Consider the following 26,430-nt stretch of genomic DNA (forward strand, 5'->3'; position numbering starts at 1 on the left):
AGTTTGTAGAGATCTAGAGGTTTCGACTGAAGAGTTTGTTTTTCTAACTCTCGACTCCATCTCTCAATTTCTTCAGGAGTTACTACCGTGACACTCTTAGTACCCGAAGTTGATTCCATTTGAATCTCCCTCGCATTGAAAGGATTATGTCTTTTCTGCATCCTTTTTCCTGGTTCCCTAATGGGCAGATCCATTAGCGACACTTCAGACTCACATTCACTTGTTAAGTCATCTACAATTAAGGGCTCTGATCTCGGTTGGGCTACAACTGGGTAATAACTGGAGTTCTCGGACTTCCCTGTCGATCCCCATACAACGGAACCACTGGTCCGATAGTAACCGGGATTGTTAAAGACTCAGGACTTGCATTTAACTGAGAAATCCTCTGAATTATTTCAGTTCTCTGCTTAGCTAGTGCTTCTCGTTCTCTGTCCTCCAATATTCTTTCAACGGAATTGTCATGTAATACTTGTGGGGTTAAAGTTGGAGCACAACTCGGGGCAGTGGGAGGTGTCTCTCTGGGTCTTTCACCATGACTAGGTCTAGGGGGCAAAGTACCTGTGCCTAGGGATCTTGGTTCTTCCTCATACGGAGGGTTTAGGAACGGCATTCATGAACCAGATGGTCTTGCCTCACCTTCGTAGGGAGATCTAGAGCAAAAGTCTCTTTCACGGGAGTATCTTGCGTCCCCACTAGCTGACATTCTTGGATAAATATCTCTTGCATCCACGGGACCTAAACTCTCGGTATAGGAAGGCATGAAGCAACCCCCTCCCACACTGGCAGATCTGGCCTCTTCCTGGGGCGGTGGTCTTCGAGAATTATCCCCTTCACTAGAAGGCCGGTGTCCTTCATTATAAGGAGGTGGACTTCTTAAAAACAGGTCATCTAACAATTCATCATCCGACTCTCCAATAGGCACCCAATGTTTGCATTTTTCTGTTTTCTTCTCCCCTGCAGGAGGACCACCCACTGGCATCATTGGAAACAGTCCTTCCACAATCATATTCTGTCTCCACTGTTTCATCTTTTTGTCACGGGTCTCTTGTTTTAGTTTCGGATAAAATTTAGTTAACCCTTTATCCATCCGTGGCTTATCCCTTTCAAAAGCTTCAATTTCCCATTCCTCTAGTGCTTCGTACTGCATTAATCTAGGTCTGGGATGTAAATCATTCATTCGGGTTCTCAAATTAAATAGAATTCTGCCATTAAATGTACCTTCTAACGGAAAAGCCAATACTCCGTCATCTTTCGTGTACTCTACCCAATTTTCCAACCATACACACGAGTGGTACCCTTTATCGAACATCATGAAAAATGCGGGAGTATTCGGTGGCGGGATGACAACACCTTCCATGGTTCTAATCGGTTTGTCCTTTTTGAAAAAATTCTTTACTTTATTTACAAGGGACACTTTTCTCTTATTTCCGTACATAATGCTAGTGTTATGACCTTTCCACTGATCGTTTTCAAATCCTAAATGTCTCGGATCTGGTCTAGTATGCGGTCTGTACGTATGCCACATATAATTTCTGCGAGTGACTTTGTTTACAAAATCACTTCCAATCCAAGTGCGTCTCTTATTTTTGTGCGACCAATAAAAAGCACGAATTTAAATATTCTCGACCAATGGGTGCGCGGCCTTTCGCGAGACAGGTTCTCACGCTTCGGCACTCACCCCTCCTTTACAATTCCAGCTCCGCTACGCACCCGCTGCGTCTACCAATCCCAGCGCGGCACAGAGCGACGTCAGAGCAGCTTCGCGACTGACTCCCTCCTTCACAAGGTAACGGAAACTTTCTTTCTTTCTAAAGTGCTAGTGCTTGGTTATTTAACAACGAATACACATTCGCCACTGTACTCAAGTGTCTAGACAGGAAAGATTTATTTCACTGCAAGTAAACTCCTTCCATCTACTTTTCACACACTACGGATAGATCTCTTCGGCCTACCCTTCACACAAGCATTGGAGAACCTGCTACTTCCCTAGACTCATCCACCTTTCCGGGATATATCCAAGTCTAAAGTTTCACCAGTGAACCCCTTTTGCTTTCACCCAAGCTCCGATGAACCTGCTACTTTTCCGGTGTGACCCTCACTAGGTTATGCCACAATAGGAATTTTGCCAATGAACCTCGTTGCTAACATTTATTCAAACATACATTTAGAAAACCCTAGTTAGTGCTTCCAGTTCTACCTAACCTGCACTAACCTTCCTGGAGTAAGTGACCTCAAAGCAAGTGGATTCTCTTCACCACTCGCTATTCAATTCCCCGGGGATTCCCAACAACATTGAAGACGTTTTACGAACGAATGGATTAATACATATAACAGTATAATAACAAGAATAACGATTTTAAACCATTTCATAATATTTCAAAGTAAACATTTCAAGTGAGTGATCAAATCACCTGAACTGCCTACCCTCTTAGCAACAACAAGGTTTGTTACTTAGCAGCATCCAACCTAACTAACTTATCTAGTCCTACCTAACTTTAACTATTCCCTAACCATCCTCTGTGCTACCAGTAAATTACTGATAGAGATCGTGGGTCACCCGACCAATAATTTCACCATATAGTTCTCGGGCCCATAAATTTCAATTTACCATATACATTAATCAGGCGACCTCACAAATCCATCATCAGCAACCCTGATTCCTTCCTATTGTATTCTAGTGTACCCGACTTACCATCCACCGTCACGGGTACCTAATGACCACGATAGATCAGGGAGCTAGCTGTAAAGGAAAGGCAGGCAAAATACAAACCCAACTTCATAAACTTTGATTTTCATAAAATGACCACGGACAACTTAAAAGTTTAAAGGTTTTATCTAGAAATCAGTATCTGCGAGTATTAGGCTTACAGTTGAAAGGCAATCAATAATCAAGATAACAAAAAGCACATAACCATACAAGAAAAGTGTAAGGGCAATCATTTAAGTTTGTAAATAGAGTGACAGGGAACACGCTAAGTAGACTTAAACTGAAACTCAAGAATGGACATCTATAACTGAGCAAACTTTATTACATGTACTAAAATTATGCTATTAGGACGTACTTCATGAGAGAGAATTTAGAAACGTATACACCTATAGAAAGGGTAAAAGGTGGAAACCGCTATAATTCTAACATTATATCATTAACAGTAGGTTCCAGGAGAAAATATAAACACATCTAATTCATAAACAGTATGGGAAAGAATTGTGCTCTAAAAAGGTAGGGTAACATAGGAACATACTATGAGAATAAAATGCAATAGGTTTTCATATGGTAGACTGCGGAAAGCATTGGAAAATATAACATGTGCAAAAGTATGTCTTTATTGAAGCAAAGACAGAAAAATAGAAAGGTGCAGTATAGATTTCTCAGCCCTATCTATATATTTACCTAGAATGGTGGGAAAACCAACCCTGGCCACGGATCAGTCAAGGACAGGAAATACCCCAAGGAATAGCAGTCATCAATGGGACAGCAGGTGCAGACTGGACACCCCAGGACAGGACAGGAAACCCAGATTAGGATCAGGACAGGACCACCAAGGCACGACCAGCACCCGCAGTTCGGAAGCAACGCCTGCGCTCCACCCTCTCTGCAGCTATCAGTCAGAACCCCGATTGGGTTAGCAAACTCCCCAGCAAAGTGCTCCGCCAGCACTTAAGGTTTAGTAAAACCTTTAAAGTCTAAGGTCAAATTCGGACAGAGTGCTCCGCAGCGCTCTGTATTCAGTCACCTATTGAGTGCGTTGGGTCAGTGACAGGTCAGCTATTCAGACAAGTCGGACAAATTCTATAGCTAAACCTAGGCTAGTTATACTATTTTCGGGTCAGTGTACCACCCCCAAATGTTGCAAAGTGTCAGAATCCCCAATTTCGATTGGTCCCAAAGTAGGCTAGGTTAACACACCAATCAGAACAGACTACTGTAAGCCTAAATTTACATTCTTGGGTACCGCCTAGCAAGATTGGGGTTCCCATGAGAAGTCACACTGAATACAATAGGAAGAAACACATTGTTAATAATGTAACACATTTCAGCTTCTCTGGCTGGGTGAAGGTGCATCTTCCCAGGCACGTCTTGGCAGCGACTTTCTCTTGGCGCTGTGTCAATGCCACCTTGCTACTTCTGGTCCTGCGCAGTACTGCACTCCAAAATGGGCTCACAAGCACCCCATCACCCCTCCATACCGAGGATACATGGAAAGTAAGCGAAAACAAATTAAAACATAGAAATAAATGAATAAACTACATAACATGATTGTGTACTTATGATTTATCACTATAAAAAATATACTATGCGGTTATATTTTAGTGCAATACACAATAACACGAGAGTATCTGCACAAGCTTCACCACATTATTACACAAGCAGCCATCTTATGGCTATTACGCATGCGCACCCTTTCCCTCCAAAATTACAACTACGTCACGTCACGTGAGTGTGACTAACGCATGCGCAGAAGCAATATTCTAAACGCGGCCATTTTAAAGACACAAATTAATCGTATTAGTAAAACACATAGGCAAGCATCACTAAGATACATGTATATAGTAAAAATAAAGGAAATTAGTAAGACGTACAATTGGATTACAGAGTTATACATGAATCGAGGTTCTTGATTTCAGCAAGTCGCGTAATGTGCGAAATCTTGCTTCATCAGTATGACCTCAGGAGCATGACTAAGAAGAAAATTGCAGAGCTCCACAAAGAGGCAAACAAAACTGGAGGAGGGAAGAACCGTGCATCTCCCCTGACTGAGATGGAGGAGCTGGTGGGGTCCCCCATTGAACCAGAGAACGTGTGTGGACTGGGAGATCCAGACAGCTCAGCCAGAGCTGCCACCAGAAAAGGTAAGACGTATGCACAGCAATCACCCCCACCCCATCACCTTCCCTTTTACCTATGTGGCAGAGTTAACTCCACTCCAGTAGAGGTAGCACTATACAGGAGCAATGCATTATGGGACATGTAGTCATTGAAAGACCTACCATGTCATACAGCACAGCAAGCAACAAGTTAGGCAAAACATATCAGTCATAATGAAGCTGAGGCAATATGTACAGTGTTTCAATGAGAATAATTATTATTCTATTATTATAGAATAATTAATTGTAGAAGTAGTGAGGCAGAGCACAGAGCTAATGTACGCTTTTATGTCCACAGGCGAGACATCTCGCAGGCGTACCAGGGAGAAGGAAGGCACTGCACCACAGAGGGATGACAGCCAGGAGGCAGGCACAAGTGCAGAGAATGTCACAGAGGACACTGGTGCATCAACACCACTGCCACCATCCCAAGACCTTGAAATGTCTCCACATCTGCAGGCGTCCCCAGAACGTTCAGGATCCCCTCTGCTACTGTCCTCACCTGAACTACCTGCGTCACTGCCGCAAACAACACCTGCACCTCAAAAGAGCAGGAGGCATGCAGTTGCTCCACTGGTTGAAATGGAAACTTCAGCAGGTGAAATGGAGGGGGGTGACACTCAAACCTTGGCTGGGGAAGGAAGCACTGCCACACAGCAGTCCAGTGCAGAGGGTGCCCGTACAGGTACCAGACGCTGCAGGCCCAGAGATAGCAGTGCTGCACAACATGTGGAGGGTCCCAGTGTCTTCCGTGGGCTGGAGGGTAGCATGGTAAAGATTCCAAGAATGCAGGGGAAGGCCATCCAGTCTGTGCAACGCCAGATGAGGCACCTGAATACAAATATGGAAAACATAGGGAAGGGCATCAGTGCACTGGTTGACGAGAACAAAGAGATGGCATCAGGTATGAGGGAGATGGCTGCAGGGATGCGGGAGATGGCCACAGATGTGCGGGACATGACACAATCGGTGCAGCTTCTGTGCACTAAACTGGACCAGGACAGGTTAGCAAGGCGCAAGGACAGGCTGTATGCGCATCAACAAACTAAGGCAATGAACCGCCTGGCCACAGCCACTTCCCTTCTATGCAGACGATGCATCAACATGCAAGAGGGACTGACACACAGCAGCAATGAGGTGTCTAAGGGGCCTTGCAAGGGTGACCAGTGCTGTGGAGGTGCTGATTAATGCACAGACAGCACAAACTGCTGCTCTGGATGTACTGGAAAGTGAGGAAAGCACCAGTAGGAGCAGCATGACAAGCCCCCTTGTTGTGGAGACATGGAGGAGCAGCAGGCGCCATGGTGAGCCAACAGCCCAAACACCCAATGAAGACAGCCAGCCACTTTCATCTGGCACTGGTAGGCGTGGCCAGAAATTACTTGTACAACCCGCACTCCATGACCTTAAATGGGGAAGTGAGCCAGGACTACCATTATTAAATGGATGATATTTGTGTTGCACATTTGTGCTTTTGAGTACCTGCGTAGTGCCAAATATTAAACTACGTTGGGTGCATTCTCCACCTGTCTGTGTCTCTTTACTTACTCCCAAAAAGTTCTGTGTGATCTCTGCCCGTCTCTGTCTGCCATCTGTTGGTGTCGCAACTCCTGCTGTGTTTGGTTCAGGCAGTGCATGTTCATCATCGTGGTCCTCATAGTCGCTCAATTCCACCTCTGTGCCCTTCTTTGTAGCAAGGTTGTGTAACATTGCACAAGTTACAATTATTTTACAGCAGATGATTGGTGAGTACTGCTGTGTCCCTCCACTTATGTGGAGGCAGCGGAACCTACTTTTTAACAGCCCAAAGGTGCACTCCACAACGTTCCTAGTGGATTTGTGTGCCACATTGTATCGTCTCTGGCTGGGGGTTGAAGGGTTGAGGTAGGGTGTCAGGATGAATGAGCGACGGCATATGCACTATCCCCTATTTGTAAATGAGAAAGCCATTACTCACATGCACACATACACATACATCTGCAATATCTATCAGGGTGTGTCACAATGTTTTACCTAGCAGGTATCCTTCGCCAAATTCCCCCGCTGTCAGGCGTGTGTAGATCCCACTGTTCTGAAAGATGTAGGAGTCGTGGGTACTTCCTGGGAACTTGGACACAATAGCAGTGATTATATTGTTGGCATCACAGATTACCTGTACATTGATAGAGTGGGTTGACTTCCTGTTTCTGTAAATGTACTCTGTGGCAGCAGGTGGGCATATAGGGATGTGGGTGCCATCAATACAGCCGATGACGTGTGGGAAATGTGCAATTTGATAACAGTCAGTCTTGGTCTTCAGCAGTTCCACATGTGTGTTAGGGAAGCAGATGTAATGATGCATCCTCTGCATCATGGCCTCTAGGAACTTCCTGAAGAAACGGGACAGGCAGCTCTGAGACACCCCACCTACCACAGCAATCACCCCTGGTAACTCCCAGATGCAAGCAGGTGTAGGCTACAGAGCACCTGCACATGGGGTGGGATGGCATGCGCCCTTGGGGTTGGGTGCTCCAAAAGTGGGTGCAGGTCCTGATCAAGTCCAGGATGGTTTGGGGGTGTAGCCTGTACCTTTGCAATATCTCTGGCTCAGTGAGTTGAAATAGCGTTATATTCTGTCTGTAGACTTGCTCCTCCCTTCTCCAGACTCTCTCTCCTGCTGCCTGTAGCCGTAGCCACCTTGCTATCACATAGAATGCCGCCATTCTGGTCACACTGTTGCATTTTGGGGCCTTTTTTATACCCTGCACCTGGTTACCACCTGCTTTCAAGCCATGGTAAATACCGACTCTTAAATACCGAATTTCATGAAATTCGGTATTTTAGTAGTTTCCTACATCTCAAAACTAATTTTTTGCCATTTCTTATTTACCGATTCAGAAAATAAGAATTCGGTAATTTCCGAATCGGTAAATACCGATTCGGAAAATTCCGAATCGGTAAATTCCGAATCGGTAAATTACCGACTCGTATTTACCGAATCGGTCTTTTTTGGGCCCCTACATCTCAATATCCAAATACCGGTCGGTAACGTCCGAAATTCTGTATTTTCGGCCATTACCGGTATTTGGCTACCTACATCTGGCCCCATGTCAATAGTGTGGCTGAGGTGTAACATAATGGAGGACAGAAAAGAACCATAAGGGTTTTTGTATCTGTTCCTTTTTGATGTTCTTTCAGTTGGTCCTGAAATTGAGCATATGAATGTGCTAAGGTACCAGGTTCACACAGAGCTGGAGTTCTCTCCGATGTCATCAGCAACTGCTGGCCCAGTCCATGGGTAAGATGTACATTTTTACTACTATTTCTAGCGTGTTTGCTCTCCATCGATATAGAAGTTTAAAACCATTGATGGATTAAATCCTGTGGAGACCCTTAGGCAGTCGAAATGTTGGTGCCCCCTCCCCCCAAGCAAATTATCTCTAGTTTATGTACATTACGTTTTTTTTGTTAATGGGGTTTTATATAGCGCAAACTTGACCCAAAGGTATCATGTATCAGAGCGCTTTAAACGAGCACCAGTTGCATTACATTAGGACACATTCATTTTTGTTAGTCATGGGGAGATTAGGTGAGTTGCCCAGAATCACAGGATGTTGCACGTCCTTGCTGAGACTCGTACCCGGTTCCCTAGATTTGAGGTCAACCGCCCTAGCCGTTAGGCCACATCCTCTCCCCTAAGTTGTTAATGGGTCCGTAGTCGATGGACCCCTAAAAGGAGTGGGGCCCATAGGACGGTGCCTACTTTGCCCATTTGGTAATCCAGAACTGTTCAGAACTAATAGTTAATATAGTGGTTTGACAGTAACAGGGAGAGAATGTGCATTGATATTCCTAAGAGTTTCTTGGATTTTGAACAAGTAAATGTTCAGGTTTGGACATAGAAAGATTGTGTGCTCTAAAGTAGCACCTTTAGATTTGCACTTCCAGTATTCATACTGTTGTATAAAACTGGATCAATGCAATATTTATTGCTGCCATACTGCTCTAGGTGTCGTAAAAAAAAGTAACTGATAGTGCAGAATATTTAGAGTAATTCAGCATTCTTCACCATATAGCATGCCATGACTTATCATGGAGATTCCACTTGAGTCTCCTGCAATGTGGTTTGAGGATCTGCATCTATTGTAATGATTCTTAAATGGGTCTAAAGTAGGTGGCTTTAGAACATATGAATCAGGCATTTGAAACCAATCCAGTGTATGTCTGTTGATGAAATTTTAAGCAAGTGACACAAGCTGGTGGCTTTTGTGCTAGCCCTGGCTAGTTCCCATCTCTGAATTGTATTGACCTTGAATGGCTGTGAAGAGGAACACGCTAACATAATAACTGATCACAGAGATGTAGCACGTCGTATGTTGTAGTTCTAAACGTTGCCTTTTGAGGGATGTTGTCAAGCACATTGGCTAAATATCCATCCATGAAAAACCTTCCTTGATTACTATTAAACAGGCTAAGTTGTAAAAAATGTCAACAGCCTATCCCTGAGTTTGCCCTATTCAAAATTTGTATTTCAATCATGCTGAGGTATTATTTGTAGCAGAATGCAATGATTGCCTTGGTAGTTTATTTAGTATTCAGTACCCAAGAGACTCTTACAACCAGAGGGTTGAATCCTGCCAATGAAATGTATCTAACGTCAATCCAATGTATTACCCACCTCTAGTGCTGGTATTGCCGATTTTATGTTAGAACACACAGTCCTCCAGCTGGGAACGTATGTTGTACTGCACATTTCTGCCCATGTTATAACTGACTCTCTTGCACATTACATGAGCTGCATCAATAAATCATAGAGTCCCATCTGTCATACAATCTGATGCCATGACACCAGTTGAAACACACAGCACAAAAAAATGGAAGGTATGTTTTTGTGTTCACAATCTGGAGCCCCAATAACCCGTCTCTTACCCTTTTTAAAGGACTACCAAAACACTGTCTTTGCCTATGTTTCATGATATAACCAATCATCACTTTTAAACTGATTGTTTTCCAACAATTTATATCATTTCAGTATAGAGTCCTTTATGGTGGACCTCTCGCTAAAGAGTAGTTTCCTAGTGCATGACCCACATAAAAAATAAAAAATACAACAAGTTTTATCATGGAAAATTGGAAACACAACCCTTAGTCAATCGCAAGTCAAATATTTGTTCATTAAAATTTGTATGAAAAATGAAAGTTTTTAATATTTATGTACACACATCTCTTCAAGTTGTTCAAATGATTTTGTCTTTATGTCGAACACATACCCCCGTAAGACAGTTTTCAAATCAATGTACTCAGTCCACCTGATTGTCTGTGACTGCAAGAAAAATATTCAAACACTAGACAGCAAGAGTCCAATAACAAAAATATATTTAATAACATTTTGCTGCAAGACATAGTAACATTTGCTGTACAGTACAAAAAATATTTTCAACCTCTAAATTTCTATTTACGTGTTCATAATCCAGACGTGTATTAGTCAGTAGTCTAATTGATTCGATAACTTATGAAACACAGAACACACACTGTGAATATTGTAATCTCATGACAGTCCTTCGATAGACAGAAAAAAGTAGTAGGTATGGGAGGCCCTAAGCAGTAAGATTAATTAGGATCAAAAGGTTTTGAGTTTCCTCTAAACTACCTACAGATAAATGTGGTGGTTGGTAAGATAGACTCAGGCCAATTACTCTTCTTTACAGAATGTACATGCTTCACAAGGTGTAAGTCCAGCCTTCAGGAAATGAGTGAAGGGTAATGAACAGAAAGGATGTATAATCAATGAAATAATGTTGGCCTTTATTAATATGCACCTATACAAAATACAAATAATGTGGTAATCATTCAGGCCTTTACCACTCGTTAATCATTCAGGCTTTTACCACTAGTTAATTAACAACACATTGTGGCTTGAAACGTCTATGAATCAGCTTAATTTCAGAGCTATGTAAGAATTTAAATATTTACATGCCAAAAATTATCTAATAAATACATGGCTTAACCATCTGTGAAAATAATCAGTTCCTTGACTAATGTAGTTCAAAGCTTCTTTCTGATTTTCTTGGGACAATAACTGAACAAAGTGATTATGGTAAAAAGAAGGATGTCATACAATCCATAATGATGTTGCATCTTTGTGGACTGTGTTTGTAGGAGTATTGAATGCAATAAGTTATAAAAAGAGCTGTGTCCACAGAAGAAATGTTCGACCAATCAGAGAATAAGATTGCAAACAATACTGTCACTGTAAGCCAAAATGAGCAGCTGTATGCTTTTTTGTCTGAATATCTTGAAAAAAATGTCATTAGCTATTTTGTTCCATAAATATGCAGGTCCTTAAGTAGGGTAAAAGCTGTTGATAGGCAATGGAGCCAGCTTCTAAGGGGAATTACAGGAAATCAAGGATTAAAACCACACTTTCTCCACCACATATATAGAAAAAGAGTGTCCATTACTTCACATGACAGAGCACATTCTTGATATGGATTTGCCCGTTTCCCTTTTTAATGGTCTGGTAATGTGTCCATTTCCGACAGCTTCCTTAATGGCCCTGAAATAAATGGCGAAAAGATCATTTCAGCACACATGTAATAAAGAAGCACCATACTTTCACGTATAGTCTATAAGAGCACAGTCAAGACACATATATAACTGCTGTAATCAGATATTTACTCTTGAAACAAATAGCATGAAAGAAAGAATTAAAGGCCCTCATTTCTAGTTGGCTGATAAATTCCAGGATGTGGGAAAGTCCCGTAACATATCACAATTATAGGTTTTGTGATAAATATCAGATTTCCCTGATAAATTTCGGCAGGTTTGACCCTGCTGATATTTTTCAGAGTTAAAATGTCAGGTAAATACCATGACGTGTTGATTTATTTTATTTTTGTGTTTTATAGAGAGCAAACTTGACCCGTTAGGGTATCAGAGCGCTTTACAGAGACCCAGAGTTGTACAAAAGGCATGAAATAATAAGAGTGTATCATCAATAGCAAGGGGGCGGGGTGCAGGGTACAAAAGGAATGGAGGGATAACAGACATTTTACAATCCATTTACTCAAGACAAGGTCCCAGGTTACATGGTGAGTAGGTCATCTGAAGGAGGCAAGAGTAGGCCAAGTTTAAGCGAGGAATTTACCCATAAGGAAGGATTTTGCCTAATTTTTTAAGCGTGCAAGAGAGGGGATTCTTCTGATGGCGGGTGGGAGAGAGTTCCATATTCTTGGAGCGGCCCCAGCGAAAGCCCGATTGTACTTTTTTTTTCTTCGAAGACGTGCCGGCTGGAGTAGGAGGTCTCTGGTGGACCGTGAATTCCTGTTTCCTCCGGATACCACAAGTTTCTGTGCGAGATATGCAGGGGAGTTTGAGTGTAAAGCTTTATGTGTGATGCATGCCAGCTTAAGCTGTATTCTGGCCTCGAGAGGAAGCCAGTTCAGCGCTTTCAGGTGTGGAGAAATGTGGTCGAATTTCCTTGTGCCGGTGAGTAGTCTAGCGGCTGCGTTGAGGCAGGCTTTTAGGGGTGCCAGGGAGATCTTGGGTAAACCCGAGAGGGTTGAACAGCCATATTCCAGCCTAGAGATGACTAGTGCTTGGACTGCCATTTTTAAGTCGGGAGCGTCAAGGAAGCGTTTCAGTTTCCATAGATAGCTCAGGTGGAATCTGGCTGATTTGGTCATCGAGTTGATGTGGTTCCACATGTTCAAGTTGTAGTCCAGGGTTATTCCTAGTGATTTGGCCGACTCCACGATGGTCGGAAGGCAGTTTAAGGCTGTGATGGACTTAATCCATTTCTGACTCTCAGGGTCAGTTTTGGGAGGGAAAATTAGTTGTGGTCCGGGAAGCAGGGAAATCAGCATGTTATGCTCCTTTTTTGGGGAATAAACTTGCACTCTCAGCCGATAAATAATGCACGTCACCGTACTGTTCTACTTCTGCTGCAATATATAACCCACTTAACACAGGGCAAAAGTCTATCCAGCCAAAACATTGTGAGGAAAATGGGTAACAAGTGGCATGGTAAGAAGTGGGAATCCACACTCTCACAAGCACAAGAAACTGTTTTTGCAAAACAGTAGGGGAGGGGAGAAGGGACGGGAACATCATAGTGTGAAGAATATGACAATCATTTATAAGATAGCATATTATATAATGCTTCATGGATACATCAGTGAAGTTCCTGTTCATATGAATGTTGTGACTTCCTTCAATGGATGCATCTGTCCTGTGACCACTGCACCTCTCTACTATTCAGTCAGACATTTTTCAGTCAGACATTCAAATCTGGCTCCCCTCCACATGGAAAGATGCTGAATTCTGGAGAAGATACGTCAACTACAAGGCTCCACTTGTGAAATATTCTCAGACAGCTCTAGTTCCAGAATTAAATTCTCCATTACGCCACTATATTTGACCATTATACAGATATGTTGCTACAAAGAATCTCTTTGATTACCACTGAAGGCAAGGGTTTTGGTGTTAGTTACCCTGTCGGGTGAACCCTGAGGTGTAGAAGATTTGCACTGTGAGAATCCTTGTTAGATCCTCTTAGAAGGTGTTGTATATTGTTTTTCAAGCTGTAATTCTGTAGATAGTATACAATGTGGGTGTATGAAATTACTTTTCAGGGCTGGCCTAAGAAATGTAAGAAATAAAAGTCCATAAACATGTACAGATGTATTTCAGGTAAGCCCTCTTTAGCCATTGGTCTCTTGGAATGCATTCTGCCTAAGGCGGCACAGATTGGGGCAGTGAGTCCGTCCACTTCAGCCATTGGCTCTACTGCTCTGTGCTGTAACTGATGGCATTTCTACTTCTATAGGTTCCCTTTTGGGGTGGGAGCACCTCAGATGCTGCTATTGAGCCACTCACTTCCAACTCCTTCATATGCAGCACACCACATCATACTCTGCCACACTTTCTAAACCATCATGGAATCATTCTGTCCATAGGGTAACATTGTTTTGCCATTCCAAGATTGGTGCCACATTTAGAAGCAAAACATCAGCCATGTTAGATCTGTACAACAGTGACACTCAAGCACAATGTGAATCAATATGGCCAATAAATGCCTTGTTTACTGAGTGGCAGTTTGGAATGGTAATATGGATAGTGCTTCTGTGTTGTACCATTCCAATATGGCTACCACTTGCTCCTTTATATGGCACCATGTCAAAATCATCACTTCATAGAAGATTAGGTTCTTGTATCTTTTCTAAGTTCTAATGTAGCATTTCTTTCATATATATGCCTGCCCACAAAACAGTAACAGTGTATGCTTTACATATACATAGAATGCTTGAAGGCCAATATCACATTTGGTCAATTTTATACAACAGGTCAATGAGTAGTAGGTATCTTCATATAGGTAAGCCATACCTCTGTGTAGCCAGCGTCTTGAACTTAATAGTTTCGTAGTCATGGTTGCCTGTAAACAATATTGAAAATGCCCAGCGTTAGAATGAGATAAAGTCAAATATATGAGAGAATTCTATCAGACATAGAAAATATAATTCTCTATCATGGGATCCTCAGTAATATTCATAACTACCATACCCCCATAGTATGCAGGATATCCATCCATCTTTTTATAAAGAGAACTGTTTATTTTCTTAATTTCCCCAGTGTAGACCTAATGTAACATTTGTTTCGTTTGTAGATAGCCTATTTAGAATGAGTGCAAGCTTTAAGAGCAACGGGACTACTAAAACCTTTGAAATCTTCCATTTAAAAGTGAAAAGGAGGGCTATATTAGCTTAACTATAGTAACATGGGTGTACACAGCTGTACAAAGTGTTTTCATGCTTGTTGGCAGAATCTCAAGATCTCTGGGCAGATATTCCATAAACCTAGTCTCAAGTGGGCACATTAGAACATTAGCATGATGCCGCAGGCAGTATTAAATATTGGGAAAGAATATGATTGTTCCTCTACACATACACATAACTCATCCAAACCATAACTGCAATATACACTTTCTTTAAAACAACTGGTACCCAGTCTGCTGTGGACAGTGACAGCCACTGGAATTGCTAACATGTAACCTACATGGTAATCGGAGTACGTTTCTGAGATTGTAACATGAATTGCATGGTGGAACTTTTTTAGTATATCAATTTAAAAAAGAAAAGTACTCAAATATGAGCAGATAGGTAGAAGTCTCATTGTCAAAGAAGTTAAGAAGCTCTGCTTTAGAATTTAGGACTACACTGCAATCACGGGTGTACCTCAGGTCATTTTTCCACAATGTGAAGAAATGATTCCCGAACAGTGCCCGTTCTCCCCTGTAGTAGCTTTTTCTAACTTAACTTGCCACTTTTTAGTGCTTACCTGTGAAACCAGAGCAAATCAAAATTGATCCTTGAATATGATCCATTACTAGCCAAATTCATGGGCACAATGGTAGTTAGAGTGTAAATTCATTTAGTAAAGCAGTCCTGTATCTGCCTACCTAACCTTTCTGGTTTCAATGGTAAGGCCCTCCAACAATTTCTCAATGGTGAGTGGAACCAAAACAAAAAACATACATGTGAACTTCATTTTTACAACACTAAAGGCTGTGCAAGCTCCCTTATGGTGGTACCAGAAAAACAACAAGAAAAAATAGTACTTTTCTAATTTCCCGTTCAGTGAACATATACATTTAATAATCGTATGTGAGCTAGCATATTTTCTTTTAAAACATACAAAATGTTAACAACACATATAGCACTTTTCATAAACACTAGAAAATAAACATTTGTTGGTGCCTTAAATCCAGTCACCTGAACTAACAAAACAAGTAAAGCTACAACAACAAAGCTCTCACACAAGTAACTATAAATACCTACTTACTTAGTTGTGTCTCATTTAATTCACCATTATTGGCGCAATTCAAGTAAACTGGGTCTGGATGGAGATATGTGTTGTTCAAATTGCTAAAACAGAGAAGGATGTGACAAGTATATTTAGAATTCAGTTGTTCAAAAGTAAGACACAGCTAACATATCACAGTTTTTTTTCTAAATATAATGTTATTGTTGACATCCAATATAATACAAGGGCCTCATAGGGCACACAATGCAAATACACATGGTAGCAAATATATGAATCAACATTTTCAACAGTAATAAAGGATGGATTCCACAAAAAATGTATTGCAAGAAAGACTAATAATGGGGACACGCCCACGAGGAACAGGGACACGCCCACGAGAAACATGGCGGCGGGCTGAGAGCCGGTCGTGGCAGCACCAAGGCGTCCCGATGACCGAAGCAGATGCAGCACGTTAATGAGTTGCGAGAGAGCTTAAGCCTCCCCTCGTCTAGGTGAGTGGTAGAGGCGCTTTTTTTCCCCCGACAATCGAATGCTTTCACCTAAACTCGGCTCTTTGTGTCCCCTTACCCCGAGATTACTGAAGACCGGCGGTCCAACTTTGAAGTGTGGTAGCAGGCGGCGCTAGGACCTGCCAGCTAGCTGTGTTCGGCAAGCGTACGCGTGTGTACGCGAGTGAATGTCTTCACCGGGAGAATGTTGCCCGCTCCCTGCAGAGGTCACGAAGAGATCAGTCGGCTAGCAGCTTCATCTGTGTTTTCCAAAACCGGCGAACGGAAAAAAAAATTACAAGCGGAGGTTAGCGTTTAGCACTCAGCAACAGCGGTAAGGTGGAATGCGTGGGCGGGTAAACGTAATTCCCAGAAGCTGTATAACACACTATTTGAAGCCAGAAGCTACAACTTGCTCTACAGTACTTTCTTACCGAGCAGGTGGCTAAGGCTCGGTTTATGGTATTTGCATTAGGGCCCTCTCGGACCTGCATTTATTAATTATCCACGCTGGAAGAACGCCGACGAGACCTATGGAGCAGATTTCGCTCCGCCCTTTTCAAACTCAAATTTGGAAGTTTGGTGGCACACACAACTGAGCAACAGCTAGTTGAATCGGACCCTGTGAGAAAGAGGCTTTACTCCTTATTGATTAGGTGTGAGGAGAGGGGGAGTAAGGTGGAAGTGGCTCACGGATCCAGCACTGGGAGGTGGGGTTGCATGGATCAAACGCTGCTTGGCCCCGCAGCACATAAGAACATTGAAGTCCTAGCACAAGAGTTGGCACTGTTGAAGCACTCTGAGCCAGAAGGAGCAAAAGTAACGCAGGCTGCTGTAGCTAAGAACACTAAGCCAATCAATTCTAGTTTAACACATGTAACACAGGGAGACACTCTTCCAATAAAAAGAAACAGGTATCAGCTGAGATCGAGGGTGGAATTAAAAGAGAAAGGGGCATTAGAATTCAAAGAAAGGGAGCGACCCATGCCATTAACCCCCTGTAAAAGCAAAAAGAAAAGGGCTACATTGGTTAAAAAATCTAAAGAAAAATCCCATGTGGGCCAAACAGTGAAAAGTACTCCATCCCTAAAATCTTTTTTTAAGGTCCTAGATCAGGCTAAGCACTCGCCAGTACCGCTGGAGGGGGACATCGGTATTAGACCCTCAAAAAATCGATACGAAGCCTTAGAAAACTTGGGGAACATGGAAAATGCAGAAAACCTTGAGGAGGGAACAGGCGCTTCTGCTAATATAAACAAAGCACCTCCTGCAGATAAAGTGGGGGAAAATCTTGACACCAGACCCAAGAGTCAGGCTGTTATGGCTAAACCCGTTTTAAACAGCCCTAAGGACTCAGGTGAGGAGACCAGGAGTGCAGATGCAAGTAACGAAATTCTTTCAGACTCTGCTCGGATGAACTCAGAAGCGAGGAGGAGTTCTGTGGACTCAAATGAGCGCGAGAGTGACCGGTTAGGGGATCTTTTTAGATCCTTGAGAAGCGATATGATGTCGAAATTTGAGATATCGGAAGCTAATCAAAAAACAATAAAGGATAGATTTGATGTGCTAGAATCTAAACTGGAAGAGGTCACTCAGCGTACAGGGAATCTCGAAATAGGGGCTGTTGCTCTGAATAAAACTGTACACGAAAATCAAAAGGACATAGAGCTTCTTAAAGCCCAGAATAAATCATTGGCTATGGACCTTGAACGGCTAGAGACCCAAGCTAGGAGGAACAACTTAAGGATCCTGAAAATACCGGAAGGGGAAGAGCTGGAGGACTTAAAGGGATTTGTTTGTAAACTCCTCAGAGACTGTGTTCTAAAAGATCGCCCAGATATAGACTTAGAGGCAGAGATCCAAAGGGTACATAGAGACCCTTATAAGAGGCGTACAGATAGAAAAACGCCTAGGAAAATATTGGTAAACTTTCAGACATATAATGTTAAGGAGCTTATTCTAGGGAGATCCCTCGCGAAAACAGACTTACGTTATAAGTCCAGTTCTTACCTTATTAGGTCCGACATTGGTTCAAGAACCGCACAAAGACAGTGGGAACTGGGCACTAGAATGCCGGATCTAAGGTCACTGGGAGCACATGTCCAGATGAGATTCCCGGCTATGCTCAGGATCATGTGGAAAAATAAGACATACAGTTTCACACAGCCAGAGGAGGTCGATAATTTCTTAGATCGAATAAAGAGCGAGCAGGAGCTATAGAACTCGGCATATAAGATGACCACTTCAAGGAAGAAATAGTAACAATAAAATGAAGGAAAAAAAAAAAAAAAAAAAAAAAGGGGAATGGTGGAGGGGAAATTGAGAAAATAAATGGTTGTACTTGTAGACTGTATGATAAAATGGGGGGACATGATGATTTATTTGTGATTTACTTTGTCTCGCTAAAATATAGTTAAGGGGTCTAGGGTGCTTCTTGGTTGCACCGAAAGGCGAAGTCATCGCCAGGTATGTAGGGGGGGTTCCTCAGGGGGGTGGGGCCCAATGGGAGGGGGGGAGTCAGGAAAAAGGGGAAAAAAAATCCTCATATATAAGTAAATGTTTGAAGCATAAAGAGATGGGTGGGTACAAGCACTTATTAGACCTATGATTAATCCATATAAGCTCAAGGTCCTGTCATGGAACATTAATGGTATAGGGGAAAAAATAAAACAGAATAGAATCTGTGAATTTTTAAGAAATTCAGATGCTCAAATTATAATGCTACAGGAAACACACTTGGAAGCAGCAATATGCGATTCTTTATTTAAGAAGTTTAGGTGGGTCCAAGATATAATTAGCTCCAAGCAATTAGGTACCACAAGGGGAGTTTCCATCATAATCCGAGCGAACAGAGGGATTAGCCTGAGAAGTTTTGAAACAGATCAATCAGGAAGATGGCTAATTGCAGAAGTATATATTCTAACCATCCCATATACAATTGCAGTATACTATGGCCCAAATGAGGACAACCCAGTTCCGCTGTCCAAACTCGAATTAGCATTATTTACGACAACTGGTCCTCTAATTTTAGGCGGTGATTTCAACCTGGTTTTTGACCAAAAATTAGACAGAACCTCCAGGGCTAAATATCAGGCTCCCACAAAGTCACTTGCTATGTTGAAAGCCGTTATGAAAGATTTTACTCTGGTAGATGTCTGGAGGAAAAAGTATAGTTCTCAACTTGGCTTCACCTTCTATAGTAAAAAATATAAGAACTACTCTAGAATAGATCACTTTTTAGTCGATCAACACCTTCTCATGGATATTAATTACCTTTCCTTTACGCCTACAGGATTATCAGACCATGCTGTTTTGGAATTAGCAATTGAACTAAACATAACACCATTAAAACCAAGGTGGACATTGGAGAGATCGCTTTTATCAGATAACCAGATAAAAGCAGAGGTTAAAGATAAAACATTAGAATTCTTCATAATAAATTTAGGATCCGCCGCCCCCCAGGTAGTATGGGAAACATACAAGGCCTACTTGAGAGGTGTTTTGAGTTCTTTAATGCACTATAGGAGAAAGAGTATAAAAATAAAAAGAAGGGAAGATTTGGCTGCAATAACAAGAAAGGATCTTGAACTACAAAATGCTGTTTTAAAGAATTCCAGCAGAGTACATTCGCTAGAAAAGGAACTTTTTGACTTACAGCTCCAGTTAAAAGTGTCTGATGAGAGAATTCTTAAAGAAAAATGGGAGTCTAGTCGATTAAAAAACTTCGAGTATGGAGAAAAGTGTGGAGCCCTCCTTGCCTAGAAAGCTAGAGAAGAGAGAACTAGAAATAATATCAAAGTTTTACTACAAAGACAGACAGGGGATCGGATAGAAACAGACTTAGAGATAAGAGAAGAAGCTAGGTCTTTTATGAGGAGTCTTTATACGGAAGACAAAGATCCTAAGGGGAAAGATTTAGAATCTTGGTTGGCAACAAAACATCTGCCACAAATGTCTGAAACAGATAAAGCATATCTGGAAAGTGAGATAACAGAAGGGGAAATCTTAGGTCAGCTAAAGAAAATGAAAAAAGGGAAGGCCGCGGGGTCAGATGGGCTGCCAGTGGAGATATACTTGGATAATAAAGAGCAACTAACAGCTCCATTATGTGAACTCTTCAACCTCTTATTGATGTATGGTCATTCCACGCCTTCTTCTTGGGGAGAAGCCACTATAACGCTTATACCAAAACCAAATAAAGATTTAAGAAGAATTGAGTCCTTTAGACCTATTTCACTGTTGAACACAGATATGAAGATCTATTCTGGTATTCTAGCTACTAGACTATCGAAGGTCATAAAATCCATAATTCACCCTGATCAGAGAGGCTTTATTCCAGGGAGACAGTTAAACGAATTAACATTCCAAGCAATAGGGGCCATAGACTACGCTAACGTTAAAAATCTTCCTTTGGCCCTGGTTGCCATAGACGCAGCCAAGGCCTTTGATCAAGTAAATTGGAAGTACCTATGGGCGACAATGGCGGCTTTTGGGTTCCCCCAAACTTTTGTAGAGGCAGTTAAATCATTATATTATAATCCGAGGGCAAAGGTCTTAGTTAATGGAGTTTTATCTGAGTGGTTCGATATATCACGAGGTACCAGGCAGGGTTGTCCCCTGTCTCCCCTTTTGTTTGATGTTTATATGGAGCCTTTTGTTTGTGGGATTAGAGAGGATAATGTTATTCAACCATTTCAGCTTGGAAATATCCCACTGAAGGTGGCGTTATACGCAGATGATCTTCTTCTATATACCTCGGATCATTCGGTGGCTATTCCTAGGCTATTTCTGTTATCGGAAGAATTTGGGAGATTGTCTGGTTACCAGATAAATAAGGAGAAAACGGAGATAATGGGATGGAACAACAACACACAAATATTGGGCGCAAAACAAAGCATGAGGTATCTGGGAATCTACCTAACTCAATCAATAAAAGATATTACATCACTTAGCTGGCAAAAGGTGGTTAAAGATATTAATAAAACACTAATAAGATGGGGGAACTTGCCACTAAATATATATGGTCGGGTTAACCTCATTAAAATGACAATCCTCCCGAAATTGACCTTTTTATTTAACAGTATCCCCTTATCTTTTTCACCGAAAGACATTAACACTCTACAGGGTAAAATTGGATCTTTTATATGGGCCTGTAAGTCAACAAGAATTGCATGGAAGAAATTGAGGAGGGGTCTAAAAATAGGAGGGCTAGCCCTCCCTGATCTTCTGTCATATTGTCATGCATTTCACTTCAAAAATTTTAGGCTTCTTGCAAATGAGCTAGATGCATCATCACAGGGGCGCCTATTTCAAGCTCTATTAATTGATTTACCTCACGACCATGACTATTTCTTATTTAAGTTTGGAGACCAGAAATTTTTTAAAAAAATTCGACTCAAAATTTTACAGACCGCATTAAAAAACTGGGGGTTTATTAGGAAATTTTTTGCTATTCCCTATTACCTTACACAATCCCCAATATGGGACTCTCCGGGCACCCCTCAATGCCTTCAGGACCAACTGTCACAACCTTTGAAAACAGCTGGGTTAAAAAAATGGGGGGATCTCTGGGCAGATTCGGGCCTGGTAAGTTGGAATACCTTAGCACAACTTACAGATGGACAGGTGACAAGGTTTAAATACTATCAATTATCCGCCTGGTGGTCCAGCCAAAATATGCAAAGAGAGAATGATACAGATATTTTGGATGCAATTGGTAGAAAGGGGAAATGGATTAAAGAGCTTTCATTCTGGTATAATTTGATGATTAAGGAAGAGGAGAGTAAATTGCATTCTGAAATAATAAAATTATGGGGAACGTGTATATCTGAGCCCCCTGAAGTGGTCTGCAAAGGTTGGTTAGATTCTTTTTTTCTCTCTCAGAGGTTAATTAAACCAGCTAATTTAAGACGTAACCATCTGTTTACGGCCTATAGAGTTTATTGGACTCCGGCCAAGCTGCATAGGATCACACGAAATAATTATCACTGTCCTCGTTGTAATTATAATGCAGCTGATGATATCCATTTTTTTTGGAATGCCCACTTATTCTAGACTATTGGAAAGCGGCTATGGATTTTGTGGGTGATGTACTTTCAATAACTATTATTTGCTCTCGCCGACTTATTTTTTTTGGTCTCTTGGAAGACTACAATATCAATAGTTTGGATACTCAGTTTATTTTCTACATCATAGCTATTGCAAGGAGACAAATTTGTATGGAGTGGAAGTCGGTGTCTCCTCCGAGATTTGCAGCATGCCTGAAATATATAATGGAAGTATGTAAAATGGATCTGGCTGGCACTAGTGCCAACACTGAGAATGTCTGGTCTAAACTGTTAGTCTGGAAAAATAGGTGAGCTGTCCTGTGATTATGCCAGAGGTTGTGTCGGTCCTGTCCTCTTTCAGGCCTAGGGTGCCTAAAATAGGCCTGGAGGAGTAGGATAAGGAAAGCAGCCTACCTCTGGGGATCCCTGTCTGCTATGATACTGTTTCCATGGCGGACTCGAAGAAAAACAACAGTATAAGAGGCAACAGTGGGGCCCACCTAGAGCATATATATTCTGGTGGTATATATGAGGACAAAAAAAAGCAGCCTACCTCTGGGGATCCCTGTCTGCTATGATACTGTTTCCATGGCGGACTCGAAGAAAAACAACAGTATAAGAGGCAACAGTGGGGCCCACCTAGAGCATATATATTCTGGTGGTATATATGAGGACAAAAAAAAAAAAACAATAAAAAAAAAAAAAAAAAGAAAAAGAAAGACTAATAATAAAAAAGAAATGGAAAGAAATAACTGTGCCACCTTGCTTCCTTTCAACAAATACATTGATCTGAAATAGAGACAGATTCTGCCATCCACAGTCAAATCGAATACAAGCTCTACGTACATGCCAATCAACCAACATCCTAGGGTTCTTCAGCATCAGATGGGGGCGGGGAGGATCCATATCAGCCCACCTTTTCCAAATGCTGTAATGTTTACACTTTGCCACTGGATTCAAGCAAGCCGGGATGAAGACGGCTGTAATGCCAGAAACCGGTCCTCGGAAGCTTGTTTCCGGTCCAGGGAAGGCATGGCTTGGCAGTTCGGGCTGGACTGTTCCCATGAGGCACAGGGTCAGACTGATTTGCATATAGCCATGTCTGAACTGGGGTGGCAGAGTGGGCTAAAGAACGGTGATGGATTAAACCCAGATCTTTTGACTGGGTGTGAGTGTTTGATTGGTTCAAGCTCCGTCCATTACCACTTTTGTACCGGTAATGTTTACAGGGGCATCCCCTTGCCTCGAAGACCGGGAGTTCCAAGCCCATACAAAAATATAGACCCTTCTTTCACACCACAAGCAACGGAGAAGATTACTTTTTCCAGGCCCGGGCAATATCTCTCTAGGCCAATGCATATCATATCACAGTTTAATGTACAATTTGACAGAGCAGATTCCGAATCAAATCAATAACAGATGGCTGCACCGGGTGGGGGCGGGATACCATAATGGGACGACTAATATTGTGCATGCCGAGGTGTACAAAGTGCTGTTGACATGGACTCTGAAGTACGTTCCCACCTAAATGGCATTAGGTTTCCTATATCGATGACAAAGTGATTTCCCGAAGTTTGAATGTTCTTTCTTTAGGTATAAAACAGAAAACGAAAACCTCCTAATTTCGGCATGGACCATTCGCAATCCCCTTTTCACAAGTTCTTTTTGGAGCTTTGTCCTCATGTCCTCACGACCGCAGCTGTACTTATACTATGGTAATGCATATTTGTTTGCTTAACACTTTCTTAGCGGCCGGCCCGGTTGGGTTGTAGGCGACAAGCTGTGTAACACCTGTGAAGGTTCAATAAAGGTTTTCAAAAAAAAAAAAAAAAATAAATAACAGATGGCTGTTATTACTGAAGGGTCTTTAATTTAGTTTTATGGCTTTTTCCCAGTGGCAGGTCAGGGACATCTAGACTTTGTTTTCCAGACCACAGCCTTTTTTTTTGTAAATCATTTTATTAAACAGTATCAACATGACAAGCAATTTTGAAACATGATTAGGAGGCAGTCTCAAGCATTTGTATTAGGTCACAGAAATTCGATACACAGTGTACAATGCATGACACCTAGGGGGGTGTAAGATTTTCACTATCATTCAGTGGTGTCGATTGGGTGCAGATGTCTCCCCTGTAGTAGTACCATGCCCCACAAACCTTCCTCCATTTCCTGGGACACCCTCTAGCTATATAGACTGTCTTTTCTCGGAACATGCACCACTCATGATCTTCTCTCCACTTTTCAATCCTAGGAGGTTGTATGGCTCCCTAGTTCTGCGATCATCGCTGCTAATGTAGCCCATTGCTTAGAGTAGGAGGTGAGGTCTGTCGGTTCCCAAATATTTAAAAGGCATCTTCGCGCCTCTGGGTGTAGGTCAATCGTTAGGACCTCACTGAGTGTGTGGTGCATAGCAGTCCAATAGGTTTGTATACGTACACATTCCCATAGAATATGGATAAAAGTGCCCTCCTTCCCACATCTACGTCTGCACTCCCCACTGTCAGCTCTACCCATGCGGATTAATCTGGGGCCAGTTATATATATCCGGTGGAGAAGTTTGAGTTGTACCAATCGTAGACGTGCTTGGATTGCCACCTCCCTCAGGGAGGAGACTGCGTCTTGCCAGTCTTCCTCGTCCAACTCAAGGCCATCCCTTACCCATTTGTCCTTGAGAGTTTGAAGAGGATTTCTATGTTATTAATTAGGTTTGTATATATATCAAGGAGATGGCCTTTTTGGGCAATTGGCCGTAAAGTATCCTGTCCTCCAAGGGGGAGGCAGGAGGGATGGCGGATGTCGAGGTGATGTGGGTTCGGAGGGCATGTTGGACCTGGAGATATATATATCGTTTAGTGTCTGCCAATTTGTATTGCTTCTGGAGGGAGGTGAACGGGATGATTTCATCTTTGATCCAGAGATCTTTGATCTGGGAAATTCCTATTATGTCCCATTTATCGAAGCCCTTGGTTTGCCACAAGCTCCCCAGTTTTTGGGAGTTCCACAGAGGGGTTGCCAGGGTCAGCCTTCCGTCCCATCCTAGATATTTATTCACTACATGGCAGATATGGACTGCATGTGCAGTTGGCCCGGTTAAGTGGTATTCACCAGGGAGGAGCCATCTGTCTGATAGAGCAAGGTTTCGCATCGCGACTTGCTCGATTCATGAACCTCGAATCTGTGGTAACCTCATAATAATTTGTACGTTTTACTAATATCTTTTATTTTGGGTATACATGTGTAGTAGCGAAGCTTGCCTATGTGTTTTACTAATACGAATAACCCTTGTCTATAATATGGCCGCCGTTTCTTAAATTTGCTTCTGCGCATGCGTTAGTCACACTCACGTGACTTTACGTAGATTTAGTTTGGAGGGAAAGGGTGCGCATGCGTAATAGCCACAAGATGGCAGCTCGCTGTAATAACGTGGTGAAGCTCGTGCTGTTGCTCTCGTGTCGTTATATATTGCACTAATATCTAAATTGCATAGTATATTTTTATGATGATAAATCTAAAGTACGAAATTTTGACATGAAATACCTTCGTTTATTTCTATGTGCTAATTTGTTTTCGCTTACTTTTCATGTATCCTCGGCACGGAGGGGTGATGGGGGCTTGGGAGTCCATCTTGGAGGGCAGTACTGCGCAGGACCAGCCGAGGCGAGGTGACATTGAAACCGAGCCAACAGAAGGTTGCGGCCAAGTCATGCATGGGAAGATGCACCTTCACCCAGCCAGAGGAATAAAAATGCAACATTTATTACATTGTATTCTTCTCCATTGTAGTCTGTGCGACTTCTCATGGGAACCCCAATCTTGCTAGGCGGTACCCAAACATGTAAATAGGGCCGTAGAAAAGTCTGTTCTGATTGGTGTGTTAACCAAATCCTACCTTAGGACCAATCGAAATTGGGGATTCTGACATTTTGCAACATCTGGGGGGTGGTACACTGTCCCAAAACAGTATATCTAGCCTAGGTTCGTCTAGGGAATTTGTCCGACTTGTCCGAATAGCTGACCTGTCACTGACCCAACGTACTCAATAGGTGACTTGATACAGAGGTGCTGCGGAGCTCTCTGTCCGAATTTGACCATAGACTCTGAAGGTTTTTACTGAACCTTAAGTGCTGGCGGAGCACTTTGCTGGGGAATTCGCTGACCCAATCTGGGTCCTGACTGATAGCTGCAGAGAGGGTGGAGCGCAGGCGTTGCTTCCAAACTGCGGGTGCTGG

The 26,430-nt window shown here is 42.3% G+C and overlaps 1 protein-coding gene across 4 annotated transcripts in view; it reads right to left on the reverse strand.

Moving 5' to 3' along the window:
- Nucleotides 1–5,403: 5,403 nt before the first annotated feature.
- The window catches only part of TTC24 (tetratricopeptide repeat domain 24), a 188,595-nt gene continuing 167,568 nt past the window's right edge, over nt 5,404–26,430 (reverse strand). For 3 of the 4 annotated variants that reach the window (XM_078669636.1, XM_078669638.1, XM_078669635.1), the window contains exons 11-13: nt 15,685–15,767; nt 14,230–14,278; nt 10,205–11,401 (exon numbers count right to left, since the gene is read on the reverse strand). In XM_078669636.1, the coding sequence (XP_078525762.1) occupies nt 11,308–11,401; nt 14,230–14,278; nt 15,685–15,767 (226 nt within the window). In that variant the 3' untranslated portion in view covers nt 10,205–11,307. Of the gene's footprint in view, nt 5,698–10,204; nt 11,402–14,229; nt 14,279–15,684; nt 15,768–26,430 lie in introns of those variants that run through there. The other variant, XM_078669637.1, reaches the window with a different exon arrangement.

This window comes from Lissotriton helveticus, chromosome 12, assembly GCF_964261635.1.
Source record: "Lissotriton helveticus chromosome 12, aLisHel1.1, whole genome shotgun sequence".
In the NCBI taxonomy this organism is placed as follows: Eukaryota; Metazoa; Chordata; class Amphibia; order Caudata; family Salamandridae; genus Lissotriton; species Lissotriton helveticus.